Source organism: Ovis canadensis, chromosome 2 (genome assembly GCF_042477335.2).
Source record: "Ovis canadensis isolate MfBH-ARS-UI-01 breed Bighorn chromosome 2, ARS-UI_OviCan_v2, whole genome shotgun sequence".
NCBI classification, from domain to species: domain Eukaryota; kingdom Metazoa; phylum Chordata; class Mammalia; order Artiodactyla; family Bovidae; genus Ovis; species Ovis canadensis.
In genome coordinates, this window is record NC_091246.1 from 247,434,465 (window position 1) to 247,461,747 (window position 27,283).

The 27,283-nt window shown below is 38.8% G+C and overlaps 1 protein-coding gene across 1 annotated transcript in view; it reads right to left on the reverse strand.

Annotated features, from left to right (window-relative positions):
* The window catches only part of CLIC4 (chloride intracellular channel 4), an 81,045-nt gene that overhangs the window by 38,224 nt on the left and 15,538 nt on the right, over positions 1-27,283 (reverse strand). Inside the window, exon 2 of the mRNA XM_069575021.1 lies at positions 2,517-2,626. Within this exon, the coding sequence (XP_069431122.1) occupies positions 2,517-2,626 (110 nt within the window). The remainder of the gene's footprint in view (positions 1-2,516; positions 2,627-27,283) is intronic.

The window sequence follows — 27,283 nt, forward strand, 5'->3', positions numbered from 1 at the left end:
AATCATTTTTTCAGAGCAGAAAGTGGGCTTCGAAAAAGCTCTCAGTAGAGTTCTATTGCTCTCCACCAGCTTTGTTCTGGGATCAGTACATTTCACCAAGAAATTAGGCAATTATCAGAAAAAGCAGGAAAACCACCACTGTGGGCACCAAATCTTTTCTCCCCCACAGCTTTCTAAAAACAGTCACATTTAACGTTTTAAGAATTATGAAAGGTACTTTTTACTACATGATGTTTTATTCTTCTGTGACAACTTCATTCTATTTACTTTTTTTTTTTTTTGAGCCAATGTTCACTTTCTTGAGGTACCTTCGCTTTGAAATCTTAGTTAAGACTATATATTCAGGGTGGTGGTGTTGCTCAGTTGTGTCCAGCTCTTTAGCGACCCCATGGACTGTAGCCTGTCAGGCTCCTCTGTCCATGGAATTTCTCGGACAAGAATACTGAAATAGGTTGCCATTTCCTTCTCCAGGGATCTTCCCGATCCAGGGATCAAACCCATGTCTCCTACTTGGTAGGCAGATTCTTTACCACTGAGTCACCTGCGAAGCCCATATTAAGGGTGAAACTCATAGAAAAGCTCTGGAAGGATGATAAACACCAAATCTAAGTTCAATTATCTCTGTGAAGGGGAACTTGATGACCAAGGTTGGGAATGAAGGGGACTCATTATCATGTACTAGCTGTAGATTTTTAACTGATCTGAAGAAGGTTTTTTTTGTTTTTTAATATATACTGTAGACCTAAGATTTTTAAAGAAAGCTATAAAGAATATAGGCTCCAATATTCAGTGCTCTCTGTTGATTTAACACAAAGCTCTAGGAAATAAACATATATCTTGAGTAGTAGATTTTCTGTCAGGAAACCCTGAATCTTTCATCCCACTTCTCATGTGTCACTTTTTACATGTAGGGTACATTACATATATACAAGCCCTAAACATATACAAACCCTAAACATATACAAGCCCTCAAATATCAATCAATTTCCAGGAATATTGTCTTAAAAAGTTTGTAAGTGAAAAGTGAAACAGATGAGTTAGAAACGGCTGTGACGAGTTCACTTCCTTTTCTGAACCAGATTCCCATCGTTTTTTGTGCTATTACTGGTATGTACCACAATCAAGCACTGTATTGAGCTGTTCAAAGAAGGCTTTTTTCAAAGCATGGCAGTCAACTCACTTGCTCCAAGCCAAAAATGGAATAGGAGAAATCCATGTATTTTAAGACACACTAAGGGTGTGTGCTTGGTGGCATGGTCTATTTTTAGGAGTTATATTGGGAAACTCCCTTTGTGAATGCATGTAGGAAAAAAACAGTAATAGAAGGGTAACTATAAATTATTTCATTCTTACAACAGTCCTGTCCAATATGAGCTAGGTTTTTCTTCAAATGATCCTGTAGTTTTAATTCTTATAATTCCCAAGGCTTACTTCTATGTTCATATATATAACCAAAGGGGTTCCTAGAAGATTTTATGACTTATTTTCAATAAAGAAATTTTAAGTCCTCAAAATCTAATTAAGTGAAGCAAAAAAAAATTTTTACGGTCCCAGAGAATGATAACAGAGAACAGGGAATGGGATTACACTGTCAGATAATTCTCACCTTGTAATGCCCAGAAGAAGAATGCACGTAAATTCTGTTACCCACCAAGTGACAGCCTGTCAATATTTTTTCTTGGATACTGTTCATGATTGATATGCTTAAAAAATAAACAGCAAAGCATGTTGTGGCATTTGTGTCAAGAGGAATACATTTCCACTGTCACATCCTAAACTGTCTATTGGTATAAATGCTCTCAACCCTTGACTTAAACCTTTTTTTAAAAAAAAAGTATGAATGTTCTTCGCCTCGAATCTGTTTGCTAGGGAAGAACAGAAGTTCCTGAGGTAAAAAGCTTACTGCTTATCAGGGTTCTTCACAGCCCTCTCCACTTTGGTCTATGGAGAGAAAATTAGAAACATCCTTCAACTAGCAAGAACAATCACAGGGCCATAGAGCAAGATAACTGCTCTTATTCTATAATTGTATTTAACCAAATATGGTCAAAATCATATTACAGAAAATTCCTGTTATTACCTAAAAAGTAGATTAAATGAAAAAGACCACAGCAGTAATCAGCCTCCTAAAATTCCATGCGTGGCTTTTAAAAGCCAGATACACAGGCCACGTGTTTACTAACACATGAGAAGTCATCTGCTTAGAAAGTTCCCATGCTCATCCTGTAATGTCAAAGATGCCACTGCATCGACACTAAAATAGCTCCTGGTGCTGCTCTTAAAATACAGGGTAAACATACAATAAGTTCTTAAAAACACAGAGTGATCACATGCAGTATACTGACGCTGTGAATTATCCATAATACTTATGCAAGTTAAGTGTGTCCATCAATCAGCTGAACTTTAATACATTTCTTTAGAGAATATATGCAAGCAAAGTGAGAGATGGGGAGAGAATCAAACTGAAAACAGTAAACTATGTACTCAAGTTGATCCCCAACTATAACCAATCTTACCTTTTCAGGTCAACAGTTGTGACACTGAACACAACTCCTTTGAGCCAAAGAATCATGAAGAGCCTGTGGGAAAAGGGGCAGTTTCCTATGCTTTCACCATCACTGCCAGCCTGGGAAACAGAAATGAACATTAAAAAAATGTCAAAGTGATGATACACAAAACTACAGACCTTTTTCTGAATTTTTAATCAAGGGTATAAGAAGACAGGGAAAGCTGCACTGTGGAAGGAAGAAACTCAGGTCTTTCATTGGCCTCTTTCTCTCTTTTATTTATTTGGCCATGCCTCGTGGCTTGCAGGATCTTCGCTCTCTTTGACCAGGGATTGAACTCGAGGCCTCAGCAGTGAAAGCGCACAGTCCTGACCACTGGACCACCAGAGAATTCTCACCTCTTTCTCTTCTTAAAAATGGCTAGCCTAATAATACAGCATTGTCCAAGAGCACTTTCTGCAATGATAGAAACTACCTGAGTTACCACTGTCCCAAACAGTAGTTATTTGTGATACATGGCCAATGAGTACTTAAAATGTAGTTGGTTCAACTGAACTGAATTTTATTTACTTCTAATTAATTTATACTTAAACAGCCACATGTGACTAATGGCTACTATATTGGATAACACAGGTATAATCAACCCCTAGGGGGGACATATATCCTTGCGTTGGGGCAAAAACTGTCACAGGTTTTGTGAAATGTAAGTTACTTCTTATTCTATGAGACAGTATTCTTGACAGGGCAACATAAAGGAAACACGTGCTTGCCTCCAAAGAGTAAAATAATCGCCAACCTCCCCTAATATTTAAATCCCCAATTTAAAATAATAATTTTAAAATTATTCATTATAAAAATCCCATATCCTGTTTACACATCCCTTCAGGGAACAAGAAAATAACAAAGATATCTTTAGAATAAGTTATCTGTGAAAGTGAAAGTGAAGTCGCTCAGTCGTGTCCAACTCTTTGTGACCCCATGGACTGCAGCCTACCAGGCTCCTCCATCCATGGGACTTTCCAGGCAAGAATACTGGAGTGGGTTGCCATTTCCTTCTCCAGGAGATCTCCCCAACCCAGGGATTGAACCTGGGTCTCCCGCATTGTAGGCAGACACTTAACCGTCTGAGCCACCAGGGAAGCCAAGTTATCTGTAATCCTACTCAATAAATGAAGCAGTTGATTTCACTAAGCTCAACAATGACACAAAATTTTCCTAAAAATCAGAGTGAGACAAATCTTTAACTCCATCATGTAGGTCCCTGAGTTTATAAAGGAGGGAGGAGGGAGCAGGAAATGAGAGAAAGAGCCTGCAGGATAGAAGAGAACACTCTGACACTGACCAGCAGCCAACACAGCCCTCTTCACCATGAAGTCTATGAATAGACCCAGAAGTTACCTTTCAACAAGTCACTCAAAGATGTTGGTAAAAATATTGTTTATTTTCCTAAAGTAATTCTCAAAAACTTCAGAAGCCATTTCAGTAAAATGCTACATTAGTAAAGTCATTAATTCCTATACTAACAGAGAAATGGAGGCGAGTTAAAACAAAAGCAGTTACCTGATTAAAGATAATATTGATACAACCAACAAAATACATGGGCTTTATATAAGGAGGATCTCAGAACTCCACCCTAATCACATAGCATGGGATATGCTTGGTTTCATTAAAAAAAATTTTGATCATTCTTTATCAGTAACAAAACACCAAATTGTAGCCAGCATGAATTATATTCATTTCTAATACTACAACTTGTACAAAAATTTACATCCTAAAGAAGGTCTAGTTCTTAAACTTTGTTGTGATTAAAAACAACCTGAAGAGGAGCTTCCCTCGGGGCTCTGATGGTAATCTGCCTGTGATGCAGGAGACCTGGGTTCCATCCCTGGATTGGGAAGATCCCCTGGAGAAGGAAATGGCAACCGGCTCCAATATTCTTGCCTGGAGAAATCTATGGACAGAGGAGCTTGGTGGGCTACAGTCCATGGGGTCACAGTCAGACAAGACAGAGAGACTAACTTTCACTTTTCAAGGAGACACGAAGAAACACTGATGTGGAAAAGTTAGGACAGTAATTTCTTCTTCAGAGCACAAGTCAGTTTACAGTACTAAGTCATCCCACTAGGTGAAATGTATAATAAATCGGCACCCAAATCTGCTTTTTAGAAGATGCTGACCATCTAAACAACATATGGAACATGGATAACATACAACTACATTTATCACAGATAAAAAGGTAACATACTACCTTTCTACACAGCTTGATGATTAATATTTTCATATTTTCATACAAACCTGTAGCTTCATATGCCCCAATTTTTTTTTTTTGCATTTTTTTCCCTCCTGGTTTTAATATCCTTAGCAGCAGAAGTATAAATATAAGAAAACGTAGAACAAACTGAGACTTACTGGAAAAGCAGTAGTTTGATAGACAAAGAATGAGTATGGCTTATCGTCTTCATCCTATTCCATTTATTTAATCTATAAAATTAACTGTATTTTCCAAGTCTCTGTGACAGCAGTGTGAAAATAAATAAACTGGCAAAGAAGATGTAATAAAGATGTTGTATCCAAGCACCTGGAAACACATTAAACTGCACACAAGTTGGAGGTATACCGTGACTGCCACAGGGCAAGGACACTGCGCCTCAATTTCCTGCAGTGGCCTGCACAGCGCATCCCAGAGACGGACAGGGGAATCCTGGCACATGAACCGCTTCATGAAAACCTGCTTAGACTACAAATGTCCCTGCGTCTTCACTTGTCTATAATTTTCTACCGGTTTTACCAATTTACTTCTCTTTCAGGTATAGCAAAAGCTGATTACACATCTCACACTCCTAATCAAGCTGCTTTCCTTTATGCACAAGTGAAAACATAGCGCGTAGGGGACTTCTTGGTGGCCCAGTGGCTAAGACTCTGTGCCCCAATGCAGTGGGCCTGGGCCTGATCCCTGGTCAGGAAACTAGATCCCACAGGCCACAACTAAGACCCAGTGCATCAAAATAATTCTTAAAAAAACCAACACAGTATGTGCACTCTCCAATACAAATTCGGAAAAAGGCTTTTTATTAACTACTCTCTTAAAACTCAAAACAATTCAAATAAGAAATAGTACCATGAATAAGTTTTTCCAAAGTCATAAGACCACTAGAAAATACTAGTCAGATGATGTTTTCATAAACTAGAGTGAAACTGTAGAAAAACTCAAGATTTCAAGTAGTCATAAATCAAAACTTTCTCCTTTAATCCAAGTTGTACTAATAAAATTCCATTTCAACAAAGTTAAAGGATCTAAATCAATCTTTCGAGTATCAGCTACGATGAATAGTTGGTCCAACCCACTGAGGAGGGTATTATGGTACAATGCAGTATACAAAAAGCATACTACAACTGGGAATCATGGTATCTTATTCTACACTCAGTTCTGTATTGATGACAAAAACGAACATATAGCATTTCAAAAGGTACATATAGCATTTTTAAAAGCATAAAAGAGCATTTTTTTTAAGTTTTGGTTTTTCTTTATTTCTTCTAACAGTTACATACACATTTTCAATTTTTTATTAAATGAAAGATTCTTTAAATTCTATAGTGCTTTAAAATTTTCAAAGTTTCACACACAATTTCATATAATCCCAAAATAACCCTTTTTTACTCTACCCCTCTACTGCCCCTTTCTCCTTCTGTCCCCCTCACTAGTAGCCACTAGTTTGTGCTCTAAATCTATAAATCTGCTTCTTTCGTTTCATTCATTGGTTTGTTGCATTTTTAGATTTCACTTATAAGTGATATCATACAGTACTTGTCTTCTGTTGACTCATTTCACTTAGCATAATGCCCCCTCCCCAAGTTCATCCATGTCACTGCAAAAGACAAAGTTACATTCTTTTTTATGGCTAAGTAGTATTCCGTTGTATGTTTTGTGTGTGTGTGTGTGTGTGTGTGTGTGTGTACACACATACATACCACATCTTCTTTATCCACCCACCTGCTGATGGGCTCCTAGCTTGTTGCCATACTATTTACCTTGGCAATTATAAATAATGCTGCTATGAACACTGGGGTGCATGTACCTTTTTGAATCAGTGTTTTTGTTTTTTTCAGATATATTCCTAGGAGGGGAATTCCTGGGTCACATGGTAGTTCTATTTTTAGTTTCTGAGGAACACAGTGGCTGTACCAATTTACATTCTTACCAACACTGGCTAAGGGTTCCCTTTTCTCCACACCCTTGCCAACATTTGCTATTTGCATTCTTTTTGATTTCCTTTCTGACCAGTGTATGGTGATATCTCATTGTGGTTTTCATTTACATTTCCCTGATAATTAGTGATGTTGAGCATCTTTTCATGTCCTGTTGGCCATCTGCATTTCCTCTTTGGAAAAATGTCTATTCAGTTCTTCAGCCCATTTTTTAATCTGGTTGTTTTGATGTTGAGTTGTATGAGCAGTTTATATATTTTAGATATTAATGGATATTAACCTCTTATCAGTCTATCATTTGCAAATATCTTCTTTCATTCAGTAGACTGCCTTTTCATTTTGTAGTTGGTTTCCTTTGCTGTGCAAAAGCTTTTAAGTTTCATTAGGTCCCATTTATTTATTTTTGCTTTTGTTTCTTTGCTTTAGCAGGCAGATCCAAACAAACATTGCTGCAATTTATGTCAAAGATTGTTCTATATGACTTCTAGGTTAATCTAATCAAAGAAGACATTTCATGAATTTAGCAGCTAACTTAGACAAAATCCACGCTAACAGTTGGGCTTCCCAGGTGGCCTCTGCAGTAAAGAATCTGCCTGCAATGCAGGAAACACAGGTTTGACCACTGAGTCAGGAAGGATCCCCTAGAGAAGGAAAGGGCAACCCACTCCAGTATTCTTGCCTGGAAAATCCCACAGACAGAGGAGCCAGGAGGGCTACAGTCCATGGGCTTGCAAGAGTCAGATAAGACTTAGTGACTAAACCACCACTACCACACTACAGGTATACTTTAAAACCTCATTTATCTATGTTTTCCTCTAGAAATTTTATAGTATCTGGTCTTACATTTAGGTTTTTAATCCATTTTGAGTTTGTGTATGGTATTAGAGAATATTCTAATTTCATTCTTTTACATGTAGCTCCAGTTTTCCCAACACCATTTATTGAAGAGACTATCTTTGCTCCTTTGTATATTCTTGCCTCCTGTGTCATAAATTAATTGACCATAGATGGGTGGGTTAATGGGCTAATTATAAATCTATAAATCTGTCTCTGTGCCAGTATCATACTGTTTTGATTACCGTAGCTTTGGTAGTACAGTCTAAGGTCAGGGAGCATGATTTCTCCCTCTTTGTTCTTTCTCAAGATTGTTTTGGCTACTCAGGATCTTTTGTATTTCCATACAAAATTTTTAATTATTTGTTCTAATTCTGTGGGAGATGCCATTGGTATTTTGATAGGGATTGCACTGAATCTGTAGATTGCCTTGGGTTGTTGTTACTTAGTCATGTCTCACTCTATGAACCCATGGACTGAAGCACCCTAGGCTTCCCTGTCCTTCACCATCTCCCGGAGCTTGCTCAACCTCATGCCCATTGAGTCAGTGATGCCATCCAACCATCTCATCTGCTGTGGTCCCCTTCTGCCCTTAATCTTTCCCAGCACCAGGGTCTTTTCCAATGAGTCAGCTCTTCATATCAAGTGGCCAAAGTATTGGAGTTTCAGCTTCAGCATCAGTTCTTCCAATGAATATTCAGGGCTGATTTCCTTTAGGATTGACTGGTTTGATCTTCTTGCTGTCCAAGGGACTCTTAAAAGTCTTTTCTAGCATCACAGTTCCAAAGCATCGATTCTTTGTCTCTCAGCCGTTTTTATGGTCCACCTCTCACGTCTGTACATGACTACTGGAAAAACCATAGCTTTGAATATATGGACCTTTGTCAACAAAGTAATGTCTCTGCTTTTTAACACACTGTCTAAGTTTGTCACAGCTCTTCTTCCAAGAAGCAAGCATCTTTTAATTCTATGGCTGCAGTCAACGCAGTGATTTTGGAGTCCAAGAATAAAGTCTATCACTGTTTCCATTTTTTTTTCCCTGTTATTTGTCTTGAAGTGATGGAACTGGATGCCATGATCTTAGTTTTTTGAATGCTGATTATTTAACAATATTAATCCTTTCATCCAACAGTATATTTTTCTGTTTGCATTGCCTTTAATTTCTTTCATCAGTGTTTTATAGTTTTCTGAGTATAGGTCTTTTAACTCTATTACTTTTAAAACAAAAACTGAAACACTACAGAAGGTCAGAGTTCCCCTACCCTTGAACCATTCACTAGTCACTCTTCCAGATTTTTATTTTCTACATACACACTACTTTTTCTTTTAAACATGCGATCACACTGCATAGCTTTTTATAACATTTTATTCCCAAACTAATATAATCAGTCCTCTGGAGACTGTAAATGTCCCCACCGGGATGGCATCAGAGAAGGCCAAGGAGGGAGCCAGGGCCTTCAACACTGCCAGCCAGTGATGAGAACCCTCCCTTCTCCTTGGTTGGAGGGAAGTGGGGTGAGGGGTGTCAGAAAAGGAGGCCTAGAACAGAGTAGCCAGGACTTTCAAGCTCAACCATCTATAATGAGGCCACTTCGAACTGGGGTGTCAGTGGAGACCACATGGGGAGCTGGAACTCTGATCCTGGCCCAGCATACTGAGGAGCCTCCCACCTTGGGTATCAGTGGAGGCCAAGTGGGGCACATGGACTTCTGTCTCTACTTGGACATCTATCTCCACCGGGCTTCTCCTGCCCACCACCCTTCCTCTCTCCCACCCCCTTCCAGACGAGTGTCAGAGAAGCCTTATTTGCATGTCAGAGAAGTTTAAACAGAAGGTTTAAATAAGATCCAGAGTTTCATAACATAATAAGAAAATGTTTAGGTTTCAATTGAAAATCACTTGTCAAACCAATAACCTTATCAAACTGAATTTTTAAAAAAGCAATCAAAAGATGTCAACATCAAGATGACAGAAATGTCAGAATTATCTGACAAAGATTTTAAAGCTGCCATGATAAAGATGCTTCAATGAGCAAGTATGAACAGCTTAAAACATAAAAACAAACATAAAAATAGCCTCAGCAAAGAAATTCAAGATATAAGGAGGAATCAGAAAACAAAACACCGGAGACCACCCGTCCCTCCATGCCCATGGTAAATGTTATCAGCCCACTGGAGGGTGGAAGTCAGGGCTAACCCGTGTGGCCTTTGCTGGCATGGGTGGGGGATAGGACCGTATAGTTTTTCCTGTGTGTTTGGAGTAGAGTAGCTATTGTCTGAAAGTCTTCTGTCTTGCTTAGGCCGTCCCTCTCCTGGTTTTCTGGCTAGAGACAGCAGCCTTCTGTTGGTGGTGTTTTGTCTGCAGCTGTTGGTGTTTCCAGGTTGCTGGTTTCTATCGCGCCAAGTCTGGGATTTATGAAGCAAAAACTCAGGAAACTCACCACCACCATCCACTTCTCCGTCCTCCCAGAAGTGCAAGTTTTTCAGATATATTAAATTTAAAAAGCAAAACTGATACAATGGATTATTACTAAGCCATAAAAAAGAAATAATGCCATTTGCAGCAACAAGGATAAACCTAAAGATTATCTTAATATGCAAAGTTAAGTCAGAAAGACAAATACTATATGACATCACTTATATGTGGAATCTAAAACACAACACAAATGAACATTTGGAAGTGGAAAAGAAAATGAAAACTATATATGTATAACTGAGTCATTTTGCTGTATTTCAGAAATTAACACAACATTGCAAAGCAACTATATGTCAATAAAATTTATAAAAATTAAAAATATATAAAAGGTGGTAGTATACCTACACAAAATGAAGTGCTGATACATTCTATAACTTGGATGAACTTTGAATAATTACGTTAAATAAAAGGACCAGGGACTTCCCCGATGGTCCAGTGGCTAAGACTCTGCACTCCCAATGCGGGCGGACGGGGTTCGATACCTGGTCAGGGAACCAGATCTCAAATGCTCCAACTAAGGCTCAGTGCAGCCAAATAAATAAAAATATTTAAAAAGTAGCAATAAAGTATAAGAAAAAAAAAAGCAGCTAGTCACAAAAGATCACATTATTTCACTTATATGAAATATCTAAATTAGGCAAATCCAAAGAGACAGATTAGCAGTTGCCTAGGGCTAAGGGTAGGGGAGAGGGGTTGGAAAGAAAAGGGAGTTGAGAAGGACTGCTAATGGGTAGTCGTTTCTTTCTGAAGTGATAAAAATGTTCTAAAATTAGACTGTGCTGATGGTTGCATAACTTTCTGAGTATACCAAGAAACCACTGAATTGTACATTTTAAATGGGTGAATTGAGTAATAGCTGAATATCTCGATAAAGCTGTTTTAAATGTATATACAGATTATAAGCAGACAAAGATCACATACTAGACAAAGCTTTAATTTGGAATACATAGTTTTAAAATTATGATTTCATATTACAGAAAACATTTTCTTAAAAATTAGATTATTCCAAATAATCAAAGCAAAAACATGAACAATACCACTGACAGAAACAACCACTAATTCCAGACAAATAATGAGTCTTAGCATTCCTTTAGGTTTTGCTCTTATAAAAAGGGTAGTGTTGTTTACTCTGCGATAGAGGGCTCTTCTTGTACACTTTCTATTCCTCACCCTCTCCCGTCCTACCTCTGTTGTAATTCTTGAATTGCCCAATACTGGTATTTATTCAGAAACTAACCAGATTAACTACTACATTGCAGAAGAGAAGTCGGTGGTAGGTGCCATAAATATTTTTAATGTTTTACTAATTCAAGGTTAAGGAACTGCTCACTTAGAAAACCCAGTTTAATCAGTTTTCAAAATAGTCAGATTTTAAAACACCCTAGGAAGAAAGCTTTAACTCGGTTTCTCTATATTTCTTTGAGTTGAAGGGGCTGGGGGTAAGGGGTGCTATGACTAGGGGAAGAGAAAGAAGCATCATAGAAATAACTCCATAAATAAAGGCAACGGATGTGTAAAGCAAGAATTACCACATCTCAAGCTCTGTTCATAAAAATAAAACAAAGCCAGTCAATGACAGGACATTGAAAAGAAAGACCTCAGTTGCTACCGTTTTTCTTGTTCAGTATTACCAGTCCATGAAGTCTACTCTCCAGATGAGAGCCAGTGCAATTTAGAGAAGAAGAACAGATTAGTTTGAAAAGAAATTACATGAGGAATAGGTAGCAGGCTTAGATGAAACTCCAGGGTAGGCTGTTAAGAGTTCATGTGAAACATTTACCATGTTGAAGATGAACTCTATACTCTCCCAAAACAAGCTCTTCACATGTTAATCTAGTTAACCCTTATATCCTTCTCACGCAGCAGAGGATGGTGGTTAAGAGTCAGACTCCTAGACAATTCCAACACATCCCAACTGTGTGACTTTCAAAAGTGATTTAACCTTTCTGGGCCTGTTTCTGTCTTCTACAAAATGGGAACAGTAACATGAACTACCTAACTGGATTGTTTGGAAGAACTGAATGAATGAATATATTAAAGGGCTTAGAACAGCACAATGCACTAAAACAGGGAGATGAGGAGGGAACTGTCCATTGTATGTCCTTTCATACTCTTTGATATTCATACTACACACATCAATCTTTCATTTAACAACAACAACAACAAAAAGCAAGCAATCAAAAACTTCCTGCATGCATGCTAAGTCGCTTCGGTCGTGTCTGACTCTTTGCGACCCTATGGACTGTAGCCTGCCAGGCTCCTCTGTCCATGGGATTCTCCAGGCAAGAATACTGGAGTGGGTTGCCATGCCCTACTCCAGGGGATCTTCCCCACCCAGGGATCGAACCCGAGTCTCTTATATCTCCTCCATTGGCAGGGGGATTCTTTACCACTAGCTCCACCTGGGAAGCCCCCAAAACCTTCCTACCCTAGGAAAATCCCTGGTGGTCCAGTGTTTAGGACTCTGTGCTTGCACTGCAGGACTGTGGGTGACACAGGTTTGATACCTGGTCAGGGAACTAAGATCCCACATGCTGTGTGATTCAGCGAAAAAAGAAAGAAAGATAAGAAACTTCCTGCCCTCAACATGAAAATTAAGTGAAACATAAATTATAAATGAATGTGGAAAAGACCCAAAAATAAAAGGAATCCACATAGAAACTGGATTCTCAAAACCTTAGGATACATAAATCCGTAAGGAAGTGGGTTTAAAACACAAATTACCAGGTCTCACCTCCAGACACTGATTCAGAACGTCTGTGGTGGGGTACAGGAATCTGCAGTTTTTAACAAGCACTTCAAACAATTCTAATTCTCATGCATTTGGTGGGCAGACCATATTTTGGTAAACACTGACATGGAGGGAAAATACGCCAAAAAATAAAGGACAGGAAAGAAGTTTACTCCACAGTTAAACTTTGAATTCCTCATGATGCCTTTTGGACTCTGCTCTTTGTAACCCAGCAATCTAGTCACGATTTGCTAGGGTCAGATTTGATAAATAACAGCCTCCTCTCATACTTTAAAGGAATGCCAAGCAATCTTGCCTCAAACCTGGCAAAAGCCAAGTTACTTAAACCAAACTAGTAGCCTAAAGCCTCTTAAAGCCTAAACACTCATTCTTACTCCACACAATCTAAGAAGCAGAGGCAAGTATCTTTTGGTACAAAACAGTACATTAAAGCTTCTAGAAGCTTATCTTAAGACCAAAGAGTCAGACATGACGGAGCGCCTAACCACTACTGTGCTGTGCTTAGTCATCCAGTCATGTCTGACTCTCTGCGACCCCATGGACTGTTGCCCACCAAGCTCCTCTGTCCATGGGGATTTCTCCAGGCAAGAATACTGGAGTGGATTGCCATGCCCTCCTCCAGGGGATCTTCCCGACCCGGGGATCGAAGCCAGGTCTCCTGCTTTGCAGGCGGATTCTCTATACCTTCTGAGCCACCAGAGAAGCCCACTACCACCACTGTCTATATCTTAAGACCAAATACAATGTCAAAGACAATGATGGTGACCTAGAATCCTTTACAGATCAAGTCCTTTATGCTGCAGGATGGCTATATCTGGTTTAAAAGAACAATTACACATTTTAATTAGTATGTTATACTACTAAATGACTTGACTTGTCAAGAGAAGAGAAAAAAAAACAGATTCTGCTGTGATTGAGGGATGAGAACCAATACCTGATTTTCCACTAAAAAACTGTATGTGTGTGTGTATGCATGCTCAGTCACGTTCAGCTCTTTGCAACTCCACAGACTGGTGGCTGCAGTCCATGGGGATTCTCCAGGCAAGATACTGGAGTGGGTTGCCATGCCGTTCTCCAGGGGATCTTCCCAACCCAGGTATCGAACCCATGTCTCTTACGTCGCCTGCATAGGCAGGCGAGCTCTTTACCACCAGCATCACCTGGGAAGCCCTTATCATGCTTACCTATCTGAAACAAGCCACTAAAATCTATAGTTATTACTAAAGTCTTTAAGATTCAAAGTTACTTGAATGGCATTGTAAGAAATTGCTAAGGTACATAATTAAGCCGATTGTTTTAGCTAAATGTCAAGGTATAGGCAGCTCTCTCACAACTATCCAGTTATCAGATAGGAGTGATAATTCAACTCCAGTAGTTTCAAAGGTTGTTGGTTTCTTTCTTTCAATAAGTGATCAAATTATGATTCAACTATCTACCTTAGCTAATACATTTTTAAAAAAAATTATAAACACGTACATTGGCTCAGACAGTCAAGAATCCGAATGCAGGAGACCCAGGTTTGATCCCTGGGTCAGGAAGATCCCCTGGAGAAAGAAATGGCTACCCACTCCAGTGTCCCTGCCTGGAGAATCCCATGGACAGAGGAGCCTGGCAGGCTACAGTCCATGGGGTCACAAAGAGTTGGACATGAATGAGTGACCAAGCACAGCACAGCAAACATGTACAATAGTCTTTAAAAATGAGGTCTTGGATTTCCCTGGTTGTCCAGTGGTTAAGAATACTCCTGCCAATGCAAGGAACACAGGTTCGCTCCCTGATCTGGAAAGACCCCACAAGCTGTGGGGAAGCTAAGCCCACGCACTACGACTGCTAAGCCTGTGCTCTAGGAGCCTGCGAGCTGCACCCACTGAAGCCTGTGCCCCCTAGAACCCGTGCTTCGCAACAAGAGAAGCCACTGCAGTGAGAAGCCTGCACGTCTCAGCTGAAGAGTAGCCCCTGCTTGCTCCAACTAGAGAAAGCCTGTGCGTAGTAACAAAGACCCAAGCATGTATGCATGCTAAGTTGCCTCAGTTGTGTCTGACTCTGTACAACCCCACAGACGGCAGCCCACCAGGCTCCTCTGTCCCTGGGATTCTCCAGGCCAGAATACTGGAGTGGGTTGCCATTTCCTTCTCCAACAAAGACCCAGGGCAACCACAAATAAATAATTCTTTTAAAAAATGAGGTCTTGCAAAAGTTTTCTTTCTTTCCTAGAGTGAATCCCTACCAATATTTATGAGGATTCACACTACTATTCCATTATCCCCTTCCATTCATCCTGTACAATAGGCAATATAAATTTGGACACTTTCATGACGAAAATCACATTATCCTTCATCTGAAATGCCCCTGGCTGCACCTGTCCTTCAGGTCAAGCTCTAGTCTCACCCTCAAGAGAACTTTCTATTCCAGCTTTTCAAACCCTGATCTCAACACAAATCAGCAGATTTTTTTTTTTTTTTTAGTTAGGATATGGAGATCTTTTTAGTTTCGGCACGTGGGAAGATCTTATTAAACTGCAGATTCCTGTTCAGTAGATTCTGGGTAAAGCCCAAGATTCTGCATCTCTTACAAACTCCCAAGATATAGCAACTCTACATCATTTTTTAAAAGTTAATTGTGACTTGCCTTCTGATTCTTAAAACACTACTATGTATTATTACTTTAATATTCGTATCTCTGCACTGTATCTCCTGAATTAGACTATAAACTCAGTGACACACCATACTTTTTTTTAATCTATCGGACTTCATCTGCTGCAAATGTCTTACTATTTAATAGCTTTCTATTGGTTGCTAACAATGAAAGCTTTTGAGTCACAAAAAAGGATTATCAGTATAGAAAAACTTAAGTCAAATCTTTCTGACTTAATAGCTTTTTTCAAAAAATTTAATTAGGTCTCCAAATCACCTTGGGATAAAGTTAACAAACCACAGAAACCACTACAAGCAAAGTCTGACAGTTGCTTGCCCAAGATCCATTCTCTCTCTCTGTTTTTTTTTTTTTTTTGCTGATTGACCTTGAAATTTTGATCAGCAATCCATTCCTCCCTACCCTAAGAGACACAGGGGATGATAACCCAATCTCCAATTCTAGGGGTAAATCCTGACTGATTCTAAGCCAGTCATGATAGTTCCAATCCTCTTGCCAGTGACTGACAGTATAGTCATGTGATCCAATTCTAGTCAACAGTCCCCACAGAAGAGTTTCTCACTCTTAAAACAAAGATATCAGGAGAGGAAATCCTTCAGTGAGAAACCTGTGGCTGATGTGCCCAACTTGACAGTAACCTGAGGCTACAACCAACACAAGAAAATCACACAATAGCCAGTCTCCCTGCTAGACTTCTTTCCCTAGGTATGTTGTCTTAGTGGTTTAAGACAATCTGGGGCAAAGTTTTCTGTTATTTACACTGGAGTGGGGTACAAATAACACTGTTGATACTTATCAACACGTATCCAAACTAACATTGCCACTTATCTCCAATTAAGACTAGCAGGAAGAGGGAATTCCCTAGTGGTGCAGTGGTTAGGACTCCACACACTCACTGCTCAGGGCATGGGTTCAATTTCTGGTCAGGGAAGATCCTGCTAGCCTCACAGCACAGCAAAAAAAAAAAAAAAAAAGTTGGAGAAAAACTAAAAATATGTAAATGTGGTACGGAATGAAAGAAGAAAACTCACAAGGTAAGTTAAAGGAGATATAATAACCAGGGTTCTGGTTTGTTTACAATTAATTCTATTTTCACAGGCTGCAATTTAGACTTCGCTCTAGGTTTCAGCAGTCTGTGTAATACTTGCCACTGAAGTTCAAGCTGTGGGCTCTTTTTCCTCATTCACAAACATCTTATATACACCTACTTGCCTAGGACCCAGATGTATTTATTTATTCAACATTCAATACATATTTACTGCGGCTACTGCTGCTAAGTCACTTCAGTCGTGTCCAACGCTGTGCAACCCCAGAGACGGCAGCCCACCAGGCTCCCCCGTCCCTGGGATTCTCCAGGCAAGAACCCTGGAGTGGGTTGCCATTTCCTTCTCCAATGCATGAATGTGAAAAGTGAAAGAGAAGTCACTCAGTTGTGTGCGACCCCATAGATTGCAGCCTACCAGGCTCCTCCGTCCATGGGATTTGCCAGGCAAGAGTTCTGGAGTGGGGTGCCATTGCCTTCTCTGACATACTTACTGAGGACTCACTATCTCCCAGGAGAAGGCAATGGCACCCTACTCCAGTACTCTTGCCTGGCAAATCCCATGGACGAAGGAGCCTAGTAGGCTGCAGTCCATGGGGTCGCTGAGAGTTGGACATGACTCAGTGACTTCACTTTCATTTTTTACTTTCATGCATTGGAGGAGGAAATGGCAACCCACTCCAGTGTTCTTGCCTGGAGAATCCCTGGGACGGCAGAGCCTGGTGGGGTGCTGTCTATGGGGTCGCACAGCGTCGTACACGACTGAAGCGACTTAGCAGCAGCAGCAGCACTATCTCCCAAGTGCTGGCGATTGGCACTGGAGAAACAACTGTGAATGAGAAAGGTAACAGCTGACTTCATGATTGTGGAAGAAAACAGAAAAAACCCATCAAGTTAAAAATCGTAAACTGCAATAAGTACCTAAAGGGAAACAAAGTACTAAGAGAGAGGACAAGGAGCACCTACTTTAGATAAGATGGTCATAAAAGATTAGACCTTAAGAATGAGAAGAAACCAGCCCCACAAAGAGCCCATGTGACTACATTGCTATGAATACCACAGAAAGCGGTGTTGGAGGGGGCCAGGTCATGAAAGACTTTCTAGACCAAACTATGGAGTTTAAACTTACACTCGGAGAGGGAATAATTTTATATTCACTGAACAAATGTTTATCATGCACCCTCTATGTTAAAAAAAAATCATTTAACATAAGAGCAAGGATTCTGAAAGCAGAGAACCTGGTTTGATATAAGGGTTCTCCTACTTAACACCTGCATGATACTGGGCACATACTTAAACCTCTGGAACTCAGTTTCCTTATATATGAAATGGGAATAATATCCATTTCACAGTTCTGAGATAAATGAGTTAATATATGGAAATCTCTTAAAATTGCCAGCATGCGGTAGGTGCTTGGTAACAAAGTATGTGCCAAGAAGAGAATATATTCCAACTTCATGGAATGAGCATGTTTGTGTGTGCACTGGGAGGGGTGTGTGTTGGGAGGGTGTGTGTGTGTATGGAATGAGCACGCATGTGTTGGGAGGGGTGTGTGTTGGGAGGGTATGTGTGTATATGGAATGAGCATGTGTGTGTTGGGAGGGGAGTGTGTGTGTGTTGGGATGGGGAGTGTGTATGTGTGTTGGGTGTGTGTCTGTATGGAGAGGGGTAATGGGATGCCACTGGAGGGTTTTGGCAGGCGGGGGTACATGAGGGTAAAATCCAATTTCCATTTTAAGACAATAAATAACACTTGCTATCAGGTGGAAAACAGGTTGGGAGCATGGAGCTGATGAATAATGGAAGCTGAGAGATCTACTGCAATAGTCCCAGTGGAATGTGGCTTGGATTACAGGGAGGCAATGAAGGTGGAAAGAAATGCATGCATTAAATTTAACTGGGGAGGGGACAATCCTAAATTGTGGATGGTTTGGATGTGGGAAGTGAGGGAAATGAAGAAATCAAGTATCTTCTAGATTTCTGGGTTTCAGCAACTGGGTAGAGAAAAGCCTCAAGATGGATGGAGGTGAGGCTGTGCCTGCGTATTGCTTGCTGGAGGACAGAAAGAGAAATCCCTTCAAGAGATAACCACTTACAGCTCTTAACCACAAGAGCTATAATCTTGATTTGAAGGTATTTCTCAGGTGTAGGAGACTACAAACCAAAATTAACATTGTTTATACCTCAGGACAGACTTGGGGCAAGGTAGAAACAGGGGTACTAACTTTATACATCTCTGTACTGTTTTTTCTTAAGATTTCAGAAAAATTTTAAAGAAAATGTTCCACATGTTTATACATGATAATCTTATTCCTGCTCCTCATCACTGTCAAAAGATTAAGCTGTTTAAATATGACAGCATTTTTTTCAAGCACTATGAAGAACTCAAAAGAAATTCTGAATGCAAACTCAAAAACTACTACCTGAACTAACACAGGGAATTAATGACAGTCGAGATTCTACTGAGTACTACTTTTGTTCTCTGCTACATATTTGAACTGTATTTGAAGTGTATGCTGAAAATGAAAACAAAGGTTCTAATCAAGATTAAAATCAAACCTGAACTGTCTCAGCCAGAATCATTTGTTACAACTAAGTACCAGATATATAATGACCAGGCTTTCCATCTAAGAACAACAGAACCATAATGGAAAAAAACAAGCTCTGTTCACGGTCACCCAAAGCCTAAATTAGGAGGAACAAAGTCTATTATCTCTTCAGAACAAATTATAATCCATATAACTAAAAATACTGAATGATAAGAAAGAAAAAAAAAAAAGACAGCCAAAGGTATAACCTTTTTCCTTGTCTGGATCAATCTTGAAAGTATTCCTTATAAGAATCAACAATAATAAATGGGAAATGTTGCCAAAACTGCCTGCAAACAAGTTAACAGCTACTGCTTAATTTGGTGGTTAATTTCTCATTCAACATGCATTATAGGAAAGTGCTTTTTAGTGATATATCAATCCTCACAATAATCATATGAAGTTAGGTATTGTTTTCTTCATATTTCAAATAAGAAAACTGAGATTTAGAGAAACTGAGTAACTTGCCATAGGTCATACAACTGAGGAGTGGCAGAACTGAAGTTTGAACTTTAAGTTCATGCCATTAACCACTTTTACAGTTTCTAATACCAAGATAAGAAAGAAAACCTGGAATGGCACCTGCTTAGTCTCATGATCTGTATGGTACACCACCAGCTTACACATGACATTACTATCAAGTAAGTTAAACTACCTGAACCACAACCACGACAATGTGATCCACAAATGTTACTTAAAATTTTCTAGCAGCCATACTTTAAAAAAAGTGAAATTAATTTAAATAATTTTATTTTATCCAATATATATAGAATATTATTAGTATCATTTGAACATGTAATCAACAGTGTTGTTAGCTTATTTCCTTTGTACTACATCTTTGAAATCTGGTGTACATTTTATATAGAGTACATCGCAATTCAAACAAGCACGCATAAACCACATATGGCTAGTGGCTATCATACCAGACAGCACAAGGCCAGATAATCAGTCTGTGAACAACAAACACTAACGTCTGTCCACCGAGACCATGTTCTAAAGGTCATGTACCTGATGCATCAACTCAACACTGAAACGCAGATTATTTACTCTTATTTCAAACAAACTTTAATGAGCTTGTTTATCTGGTTTACCCAAGCCACAAAAGACTACAATAGAAAATTAAAGGAAATGGGCTGCATCAATAGAGTTCAGCTGGCAAAGGAAGAAATAGAAAACACACACATAAACACACACGCAGCCATGGTATGCACACACACACACACACACACACACAGGAGATTCAAAAAGCACAATAGCTGAGGCCCTTTAGCAGAAAGGCAAAAATAGTCCACGTAGCTCAACAGTTTCTGAGGCCATCATTCCATTTCTGAATTTGTATTCAGAATGCTGACTTTAATTGACAGTTAAATCCAGCATTTTAAGAAGTCCAGGAAGTATTAACATATTTTAGAAATATTTTCATTTAAAATCAATTTTAGACTTCCCTGGTGGTGCAGTGGATAGGAATCCACCTGCCAGTGCAGGGGACATGGGTTTGATCCATGGTCCAATAAGATTCCACAGGCCCTGGGACAGCTAAGCCCCTGTGCCACAGCTACTGAAGGCCCCCTGCCTAGAGCCCATGCTCCACAACAAGAGAAGTCACTGCAAGAAGATCAGGCACCACAACTAGAGAGTAGTGGCCCCCACCCCCACCACAACTACAGAAAGGCCATACACAGCCAGGAAGACCCAGCACAATGACAAAATAAATAAGTTTCAAAAACAAATAAAAACAATTAGAACTCTACACAATTTTTGCAAATTTTCTATAATGTAAAACTATTCCAAAATTAGAAAGTTAGCTTTAAAAAACAATTTGAGGCATTTAGTATGACCCAGTAGTTTGCTGGGCTGGATGAAGCACAAGTTGGAATCAAGATTGCCAGGAGAAATATCAATAACCTCAGATATGCAGATGACACCACCCTTATGGCAGAAAGTGAAGAGGAACTGAAGAGCCTCTTGATGAAAGTGAAAGAGAGTGAAAAGTTGGCTTAAAGCTCAACATTCAGAAAACTAAGATCATGGCATCTGGTCCCATCACTTCACGGCAAATAGATGGGAAACAGTGGACACAGTGGCTGACTTCATTTTTCTGGGCTCCAAAATCACTGCAGATGGTGACTGCAGCCATGAAATTAAAAGACGCTTACTTCTTGGAAGGAAAGTTATGACCAACCTAGATAGCATATTGAAAAGCAGAGACATTACTTTGCCAACTAAGGTCCATCTAGTCGAGGCTATGGTTTTTCCAGTAGTCATGTATGGATGTGAGAGTTGGACTTTAAAGAAAGCTGAGCACCGAAGAATTGATGCTTCTGAACTGTGGTGTTGGAGAAGATTTTTGAGAGTCCCTTGGACTGCAAGATCCAACCAGTCCATCCTAAAGGAGATCAGTCCTGGGTGTTCATTGGTAGGACTGATATTGAAGCTGAAACTCCAATACTTTGGCCACCTGATGCGAAGAGCTGACTCATTTGAAAAGACCCTGATGCTGGGAAAGATGGGGGCAGGAGGAGAAGGGGACGACAGAGGATGCGATGGTTGGATGGCATCATCGACTCAATGGACATGGGTTTGGGTAGACTCTGTGAGTTGGTGATGGACAGGGAGGCCTGGCGTACTGCAGTCCATGGGGTTGCAAAGAGTCAGACACAACTGAGCAACTGACCTGAACTGAACTGTAGTTCCCATAATATCAACCCTCTGCACCCATAACAATGATAACATCAAGACAGAAACGACCACTTGGGGTGAACTACATTGCAGAATGAACCAAAGCAACATATGCTGGAGGGGAGCTGATACCCAGGAGCAAGATGCACTGGACAAGTTCTTCCAATTTTTATCTTTTAACCTTGTGCTATGCAGGGCAGCTAAAATTCCAATGAACAATTCACAGTCCTGTTGGCTTGAAGAACTGAAGAACAGAGTTCAGCGATTCAGGGAAACCATCACCAATGGAAAGTAACGTTGAACATCACAAAAAAGAGAACTAGAGGGAGGGAGTCCTAAAATCTGCACAAAACTCTGCGTAGATCTCTGGCTGATCCCTTGCATACACATACACAGGACAGATTCCAAGTAGGCCGGCTAGAATAACTGAACTGAAATATGAGCTGCCTTCACTTCAAGAGACATTTGAGTTCAGCTAAGTAAACTACTGGCCTGAAAAAAAAGAAAAAAGAAAAAAAAATACTCTTCTGAAGAATATAACACAATCCAAATATTCTACAATTTATTATTCACAATATACAGAATACAATCCAAATGATTCCCTATAAAAACATGAGAAAACATGAACCGTTCTCAAGAGAAAAAATAATCAAGGAGACATATCGTAAACTGACCCAGATGCTGCATTTTACAGACAAGGATTTTTTTTTTTTAATATTATTTATTTGGCTGCACTGAGTCTTAGGTGTAGCATGCGGTATCTTTGATCTTCATTGCAGCATGTGGAATCTTTAGCTGAGGCATGCAGGATCTAGTTCTGTGATCAGGGAGCGCACCCAGGCCCTCTGCTTTGGGAGCATGAAGTCTTAGACACTGGACCACCAGCAAAGTCCCTAGACAAGAATTTTTGAAGCAGTTATTATAACTATGTTCAAAGACAAAGGAAAATAAGCTCATGATAAAGAAAAGTAGAAAACTCTCAGCAGAGAAAGGAGACCACAAAAAATAACAAAATGTAAATTCTAGAACTAAAAAATACAGTATCTGCAAAGTTTTAAAAACCACAAGATGGGTTTAAGAGTAAAATAGAGAGAGAAAAAAGCTATGAATGTGAAGACAGATGCAAGAAACTACTCAGTCTGAAAAAAGAAGAAAACAAGTGAAAAAAACCTAAGAGAATCTCAAAGACCTATGAAAATATCAAAAGATCTATATGTTTAATTAGAATCTCAGAAGTAGAGGAAAGAATGAGGCAAAAAAATTTCAAGAAATAACAGCCAAAGTTTTCCCAAATTAAGACAAATTTACAGATTCAAGAAGTTTAACATCAACTAGAAGTAACATAAAGCCACACCTAGGTAGATCATAATTAAAATGCTAGAAAGTGAAGGAAAAAAAACAAAATCCTAAAAGGAACCAGAAAAAAACAGAATAAACACACACTCTGCAAACAAAAAAATAATGATTTGAATGGCATTCTCATCGGAAATAATAGAGGCCAGAAAACACAATTACATTTTTAAAATACTGAAATAAAAACAATAACAACAAAAACAACAAAAATCACCCCCAAACCTTACATCCAGGAAAAATATTTTGGAATGGAGGTGAATCAAGACATTTTCAGATAAAACTATATAGAATTTGAATGTTTGACATTTAAATGAGTTCATTTCAGGAACACGTAAAACTAATTAATGTTTATTATATTAAGGCATGATTATATTATTTTTAAAAAGAAACATATCCCCTTTACAATTAGATATTCTCATTCTGGCCACATACAAAAAATGTATCTCAAACTTTGTCACTGCCTAAGCCTTGTTCTTTTAACATCTTCTAACCCAAGATAAATTCACTAACTGTCAGAGTGCTCCTTTGCTTATCAGCTGAAGACAAATATGTTAGAGGTATGAGTGAAATTCTAATGCAAGTCAAAATCCCTAAAGGTAGTTTAAAAATATACAGAAAGAATCCTAGGAGAGGAAGAAAACAATTGTTAAAAAAATACTCCTCCCTCCCCAGTGTGTGCTTACAGCAACTATCTAACTATAATACGTAAGAGCTATTTCTCTTTATCAACATGTTCCAAGACCAAGCAATTTTAACTAGAAATTCCATCAAGCATTCAGCAGTAGAGTCAAAAATTTCTTCCTTTGTAAAGAATCTACCCTGGAGTAGGAAATGGCAACCCACTCCAGTATTCTTACCTGGAAAATTCCATGGACAGAGAAGCCTGGTGGGCTACAGTCCATGGGGTTGCAAAGAGTTGGACACGACTGAGCACAAAGAATCTAAGAGATTACATTTTACATAAATAAAGGAAAATGAATTCAGAGGATAAATGAGATAGGTGCGGGTCTTTAAAAACAGTTACATGATATGGTTATGCACAGAAAATTGGCTACAAAAATACACATTATAGCATGGGGTATATTTTTTCTTGACCTACTTATTTATTTTTGCCTTTTTTTTAATTGAAATACAGTTGATTTACAATTTTGTGTTAGTTTAAGGTATACACCCCCCTGGTGAAGGGAATGGCACCCACTCCAGTATTCTTGCCTGGAGAATTCCATGGACAGAGGAGCCTGGTGGGCTACAGTCCATGCGGTCACAGAGTTGGACACGACTAAGTGACTTTCACTTTTCAAGGTACGCAGCAAAGTAATTCAGTTATGTGTGTGTGTGTGTATATATATATATATATTTCAGATTATTTTCTATTACAAGTTATTACAAGATACTGAATACAGTTCCCTGTGATGATGGTGATTTTAGTCACTAAGTCATGTCAACTCTTACAACCCCATAGACTGTAGCCCGCCTGGCCCTTCTGTCCATGAGATTCCCCAGGCAAGAATACTGGAGTAGCTTGCCATTTCCTTCTCCAGAGGGATCTTCCTGACCCAGGGATCAAACCCAGGTCTCCTGCATTACAGGCAGATTCTCTATGATCTGAACCATCACGGAAGGCCACAGCTCCTTTTGCTATACAGTAAATCTTTGTTGCTGAACTATTTTACATACGGTAGTGTACATACGTTTATTCCACACTCCACCCTTCCCTTTCCCCTTTGTAACTATAAATTTGTTTTCTATGTCTATGAATCTGTTTCTGCTTCACGTATAGATTCACTGATTCTATTTTTTTAGATTTTACATAAAGTGATAACATATAATACTTGTCTTTCTTTGACTTACTTCACTTAGTATGATAATCTCCAGGTCCACCCATGCTGCTAAAAACGGCAGGATTCCATTCTTTACGAGGCTGAGCAATGCTCCACTGTATGCATGTACCACATCTCCTCGAGCCATCTACCTGCCAATGGACATTCAGGTTGCCTCCACGTCTCGGCTAGTGTAAATAGTGCTATTAGGGGTACATGTATCTTTTCAAATTAGAGTTTTCATCTTTTTCAGATATATGCCCAGGAGTAGGATGGGTGGATCATACGGTAGATCAATTCTTAGATTTTTAAGGAAACTCCATACTGTTTTCCATAGTGGCCTACCAATTTATAGTCTCACCAATAGTGTACAAGGGTTCCTCTTTCCCTACACCCTGTCCAGCATTTATTATTTGGAGACTTTTTGATGATAGACATCCTGACCAGTGTGAAGTGATACCTCACTGTAGTTCTGATGTGCATTTCTCTAATTACTAGAGATGCTGAGAACCTTTTCAAGTGCTCATTACACCATAGGATTGTTTAAGAGCTAAATTTTGAACCTCTAAATGACCAGGAACAGAGGACTAATAGTGATAATGAGCAATGCAAAACTGCAGTCATAAACATGCTAGAGAACATCTTACTATACAATATTGGCACACAATGAACACATGAATGAATTAATCTTTCTCTGGTATTTTATTTTGGATTATCTATGTTTAAATTTTTCATTAAAATATATTACAAAATAAGTTTTCCTTTTAAAACTATATATTCAACAACATATTGCAGGTGTGAAAAGTTACTTACCGTTTTAACGCATGAGTTCCTTAAATACTATAAAGACAATATAGTTTTCGTACTATAGTTCTTTCTTGTACTATAGTACAAGAAATATAGAACTAAGTTCTATAGAACTTAAAATAGTTCAATATATTTTATTTTTTTTAGACACAACAAAATCTTCCCATTATTTTTCAGGTAGTTCATTTGAAAAATACAATATATTCTTTCTGGTCAAATAAGTTACTCCTGAAATATTTTTCACTTCTTTGGCAAACTGCCTCCATTATCACTAAGAAATTTTATTGGCTCCACTTAGTCTGTTTTCTAATAAACTGCTTCCAATTATGAAAATTTAATTATCTGGACCTGATTTTGAAATCTCAGGTCTCAACTTTCTGTCTAGGCCCAAATACTCAAGACTAAGTCTACTTTGGGTACATAACATAAATCTGAGCTAGAGTGGTCATCATTTCTAAGAAACCACACCTGATTTACAGATGAAAACAACTTAAACCTGATCTTCCAGTTATATAATTTGAGGATTTTCATCCTCTAAACCAATCTATTATTAAGTTTAGAATAACAGCTATCTATCTAGTGAGAAGCTTAGTCATAAAACCCAAATTACAAGTCTCAAGTTCAATAACTGAACACTATTCTTATTTCTGGTATTTTACTATGAGGCAATATAGAATACAGTACCAGAAATAGGCTTAATATTCTCTTATATGCTTCCATCCCCAGACTACAGATACCAATTTGTCCCAAAACATTAATAGATATTTACTAAATCAATGAGTTATCTCCTGTGTAACAAGATTTTTGTTAGGAGATACAAAAGATGAAGAAAATAATCCTTGATCTCTGATCTCATGGAATTCACATTCTAACTGGGAGAAAAATATGAAGAAAAATTACTCAATGAGTGGCAGAACATGCAAATACACAACGTGCTCCAGACAGACAGTAGAAAGGATTAGCGAGGGAGTAACAAAGTCAGAGACGAAAAAAAAAAGTTAGAGACGGATTCACAAGATATTTCAACTTAAACCTTGGAGGGCACTGGTTTCATGAACTAAAACCCTTGAGGCACATTATGATAAACTTTTTTACAGTTAGTTTGTATTTTAAAATATCTATAATGACGATATGCCACAAAGGTAGATCATTCTTCTCTTCAGCTGCACTGCACAGTGCTAAGTGCCTGAATGTGTTGGCATGCTTGCAGAGGGCTCTGAGAAGAAGCATAAGAGCTGACATTTATAAGAATTCTTTTGGGGGGTCTTTTAAAAGTCCTCATTTGTGCTTTTGGCCAGAAACAGGAAATTTATTCCTTCATTCTGTTCTGCTACAGTATTTGTACTAACCAACTAATCAGAAGAATCTTGTTACCACTTGGCTACAATGAGATCTGACTTAAACCAAGAAGATGCTAAGTAAAACACATTTCTTACACAAGACCAGAGTCTAGCCATGTAGTACAAATATGTGTAAAAGAGACTTAAGGGTGCAACTAAGTTAAAAAAAAAAAAAACAGATAGGAAAATAACAATAGGGTCAAGAAACTAAAGAAACTAACATATTTA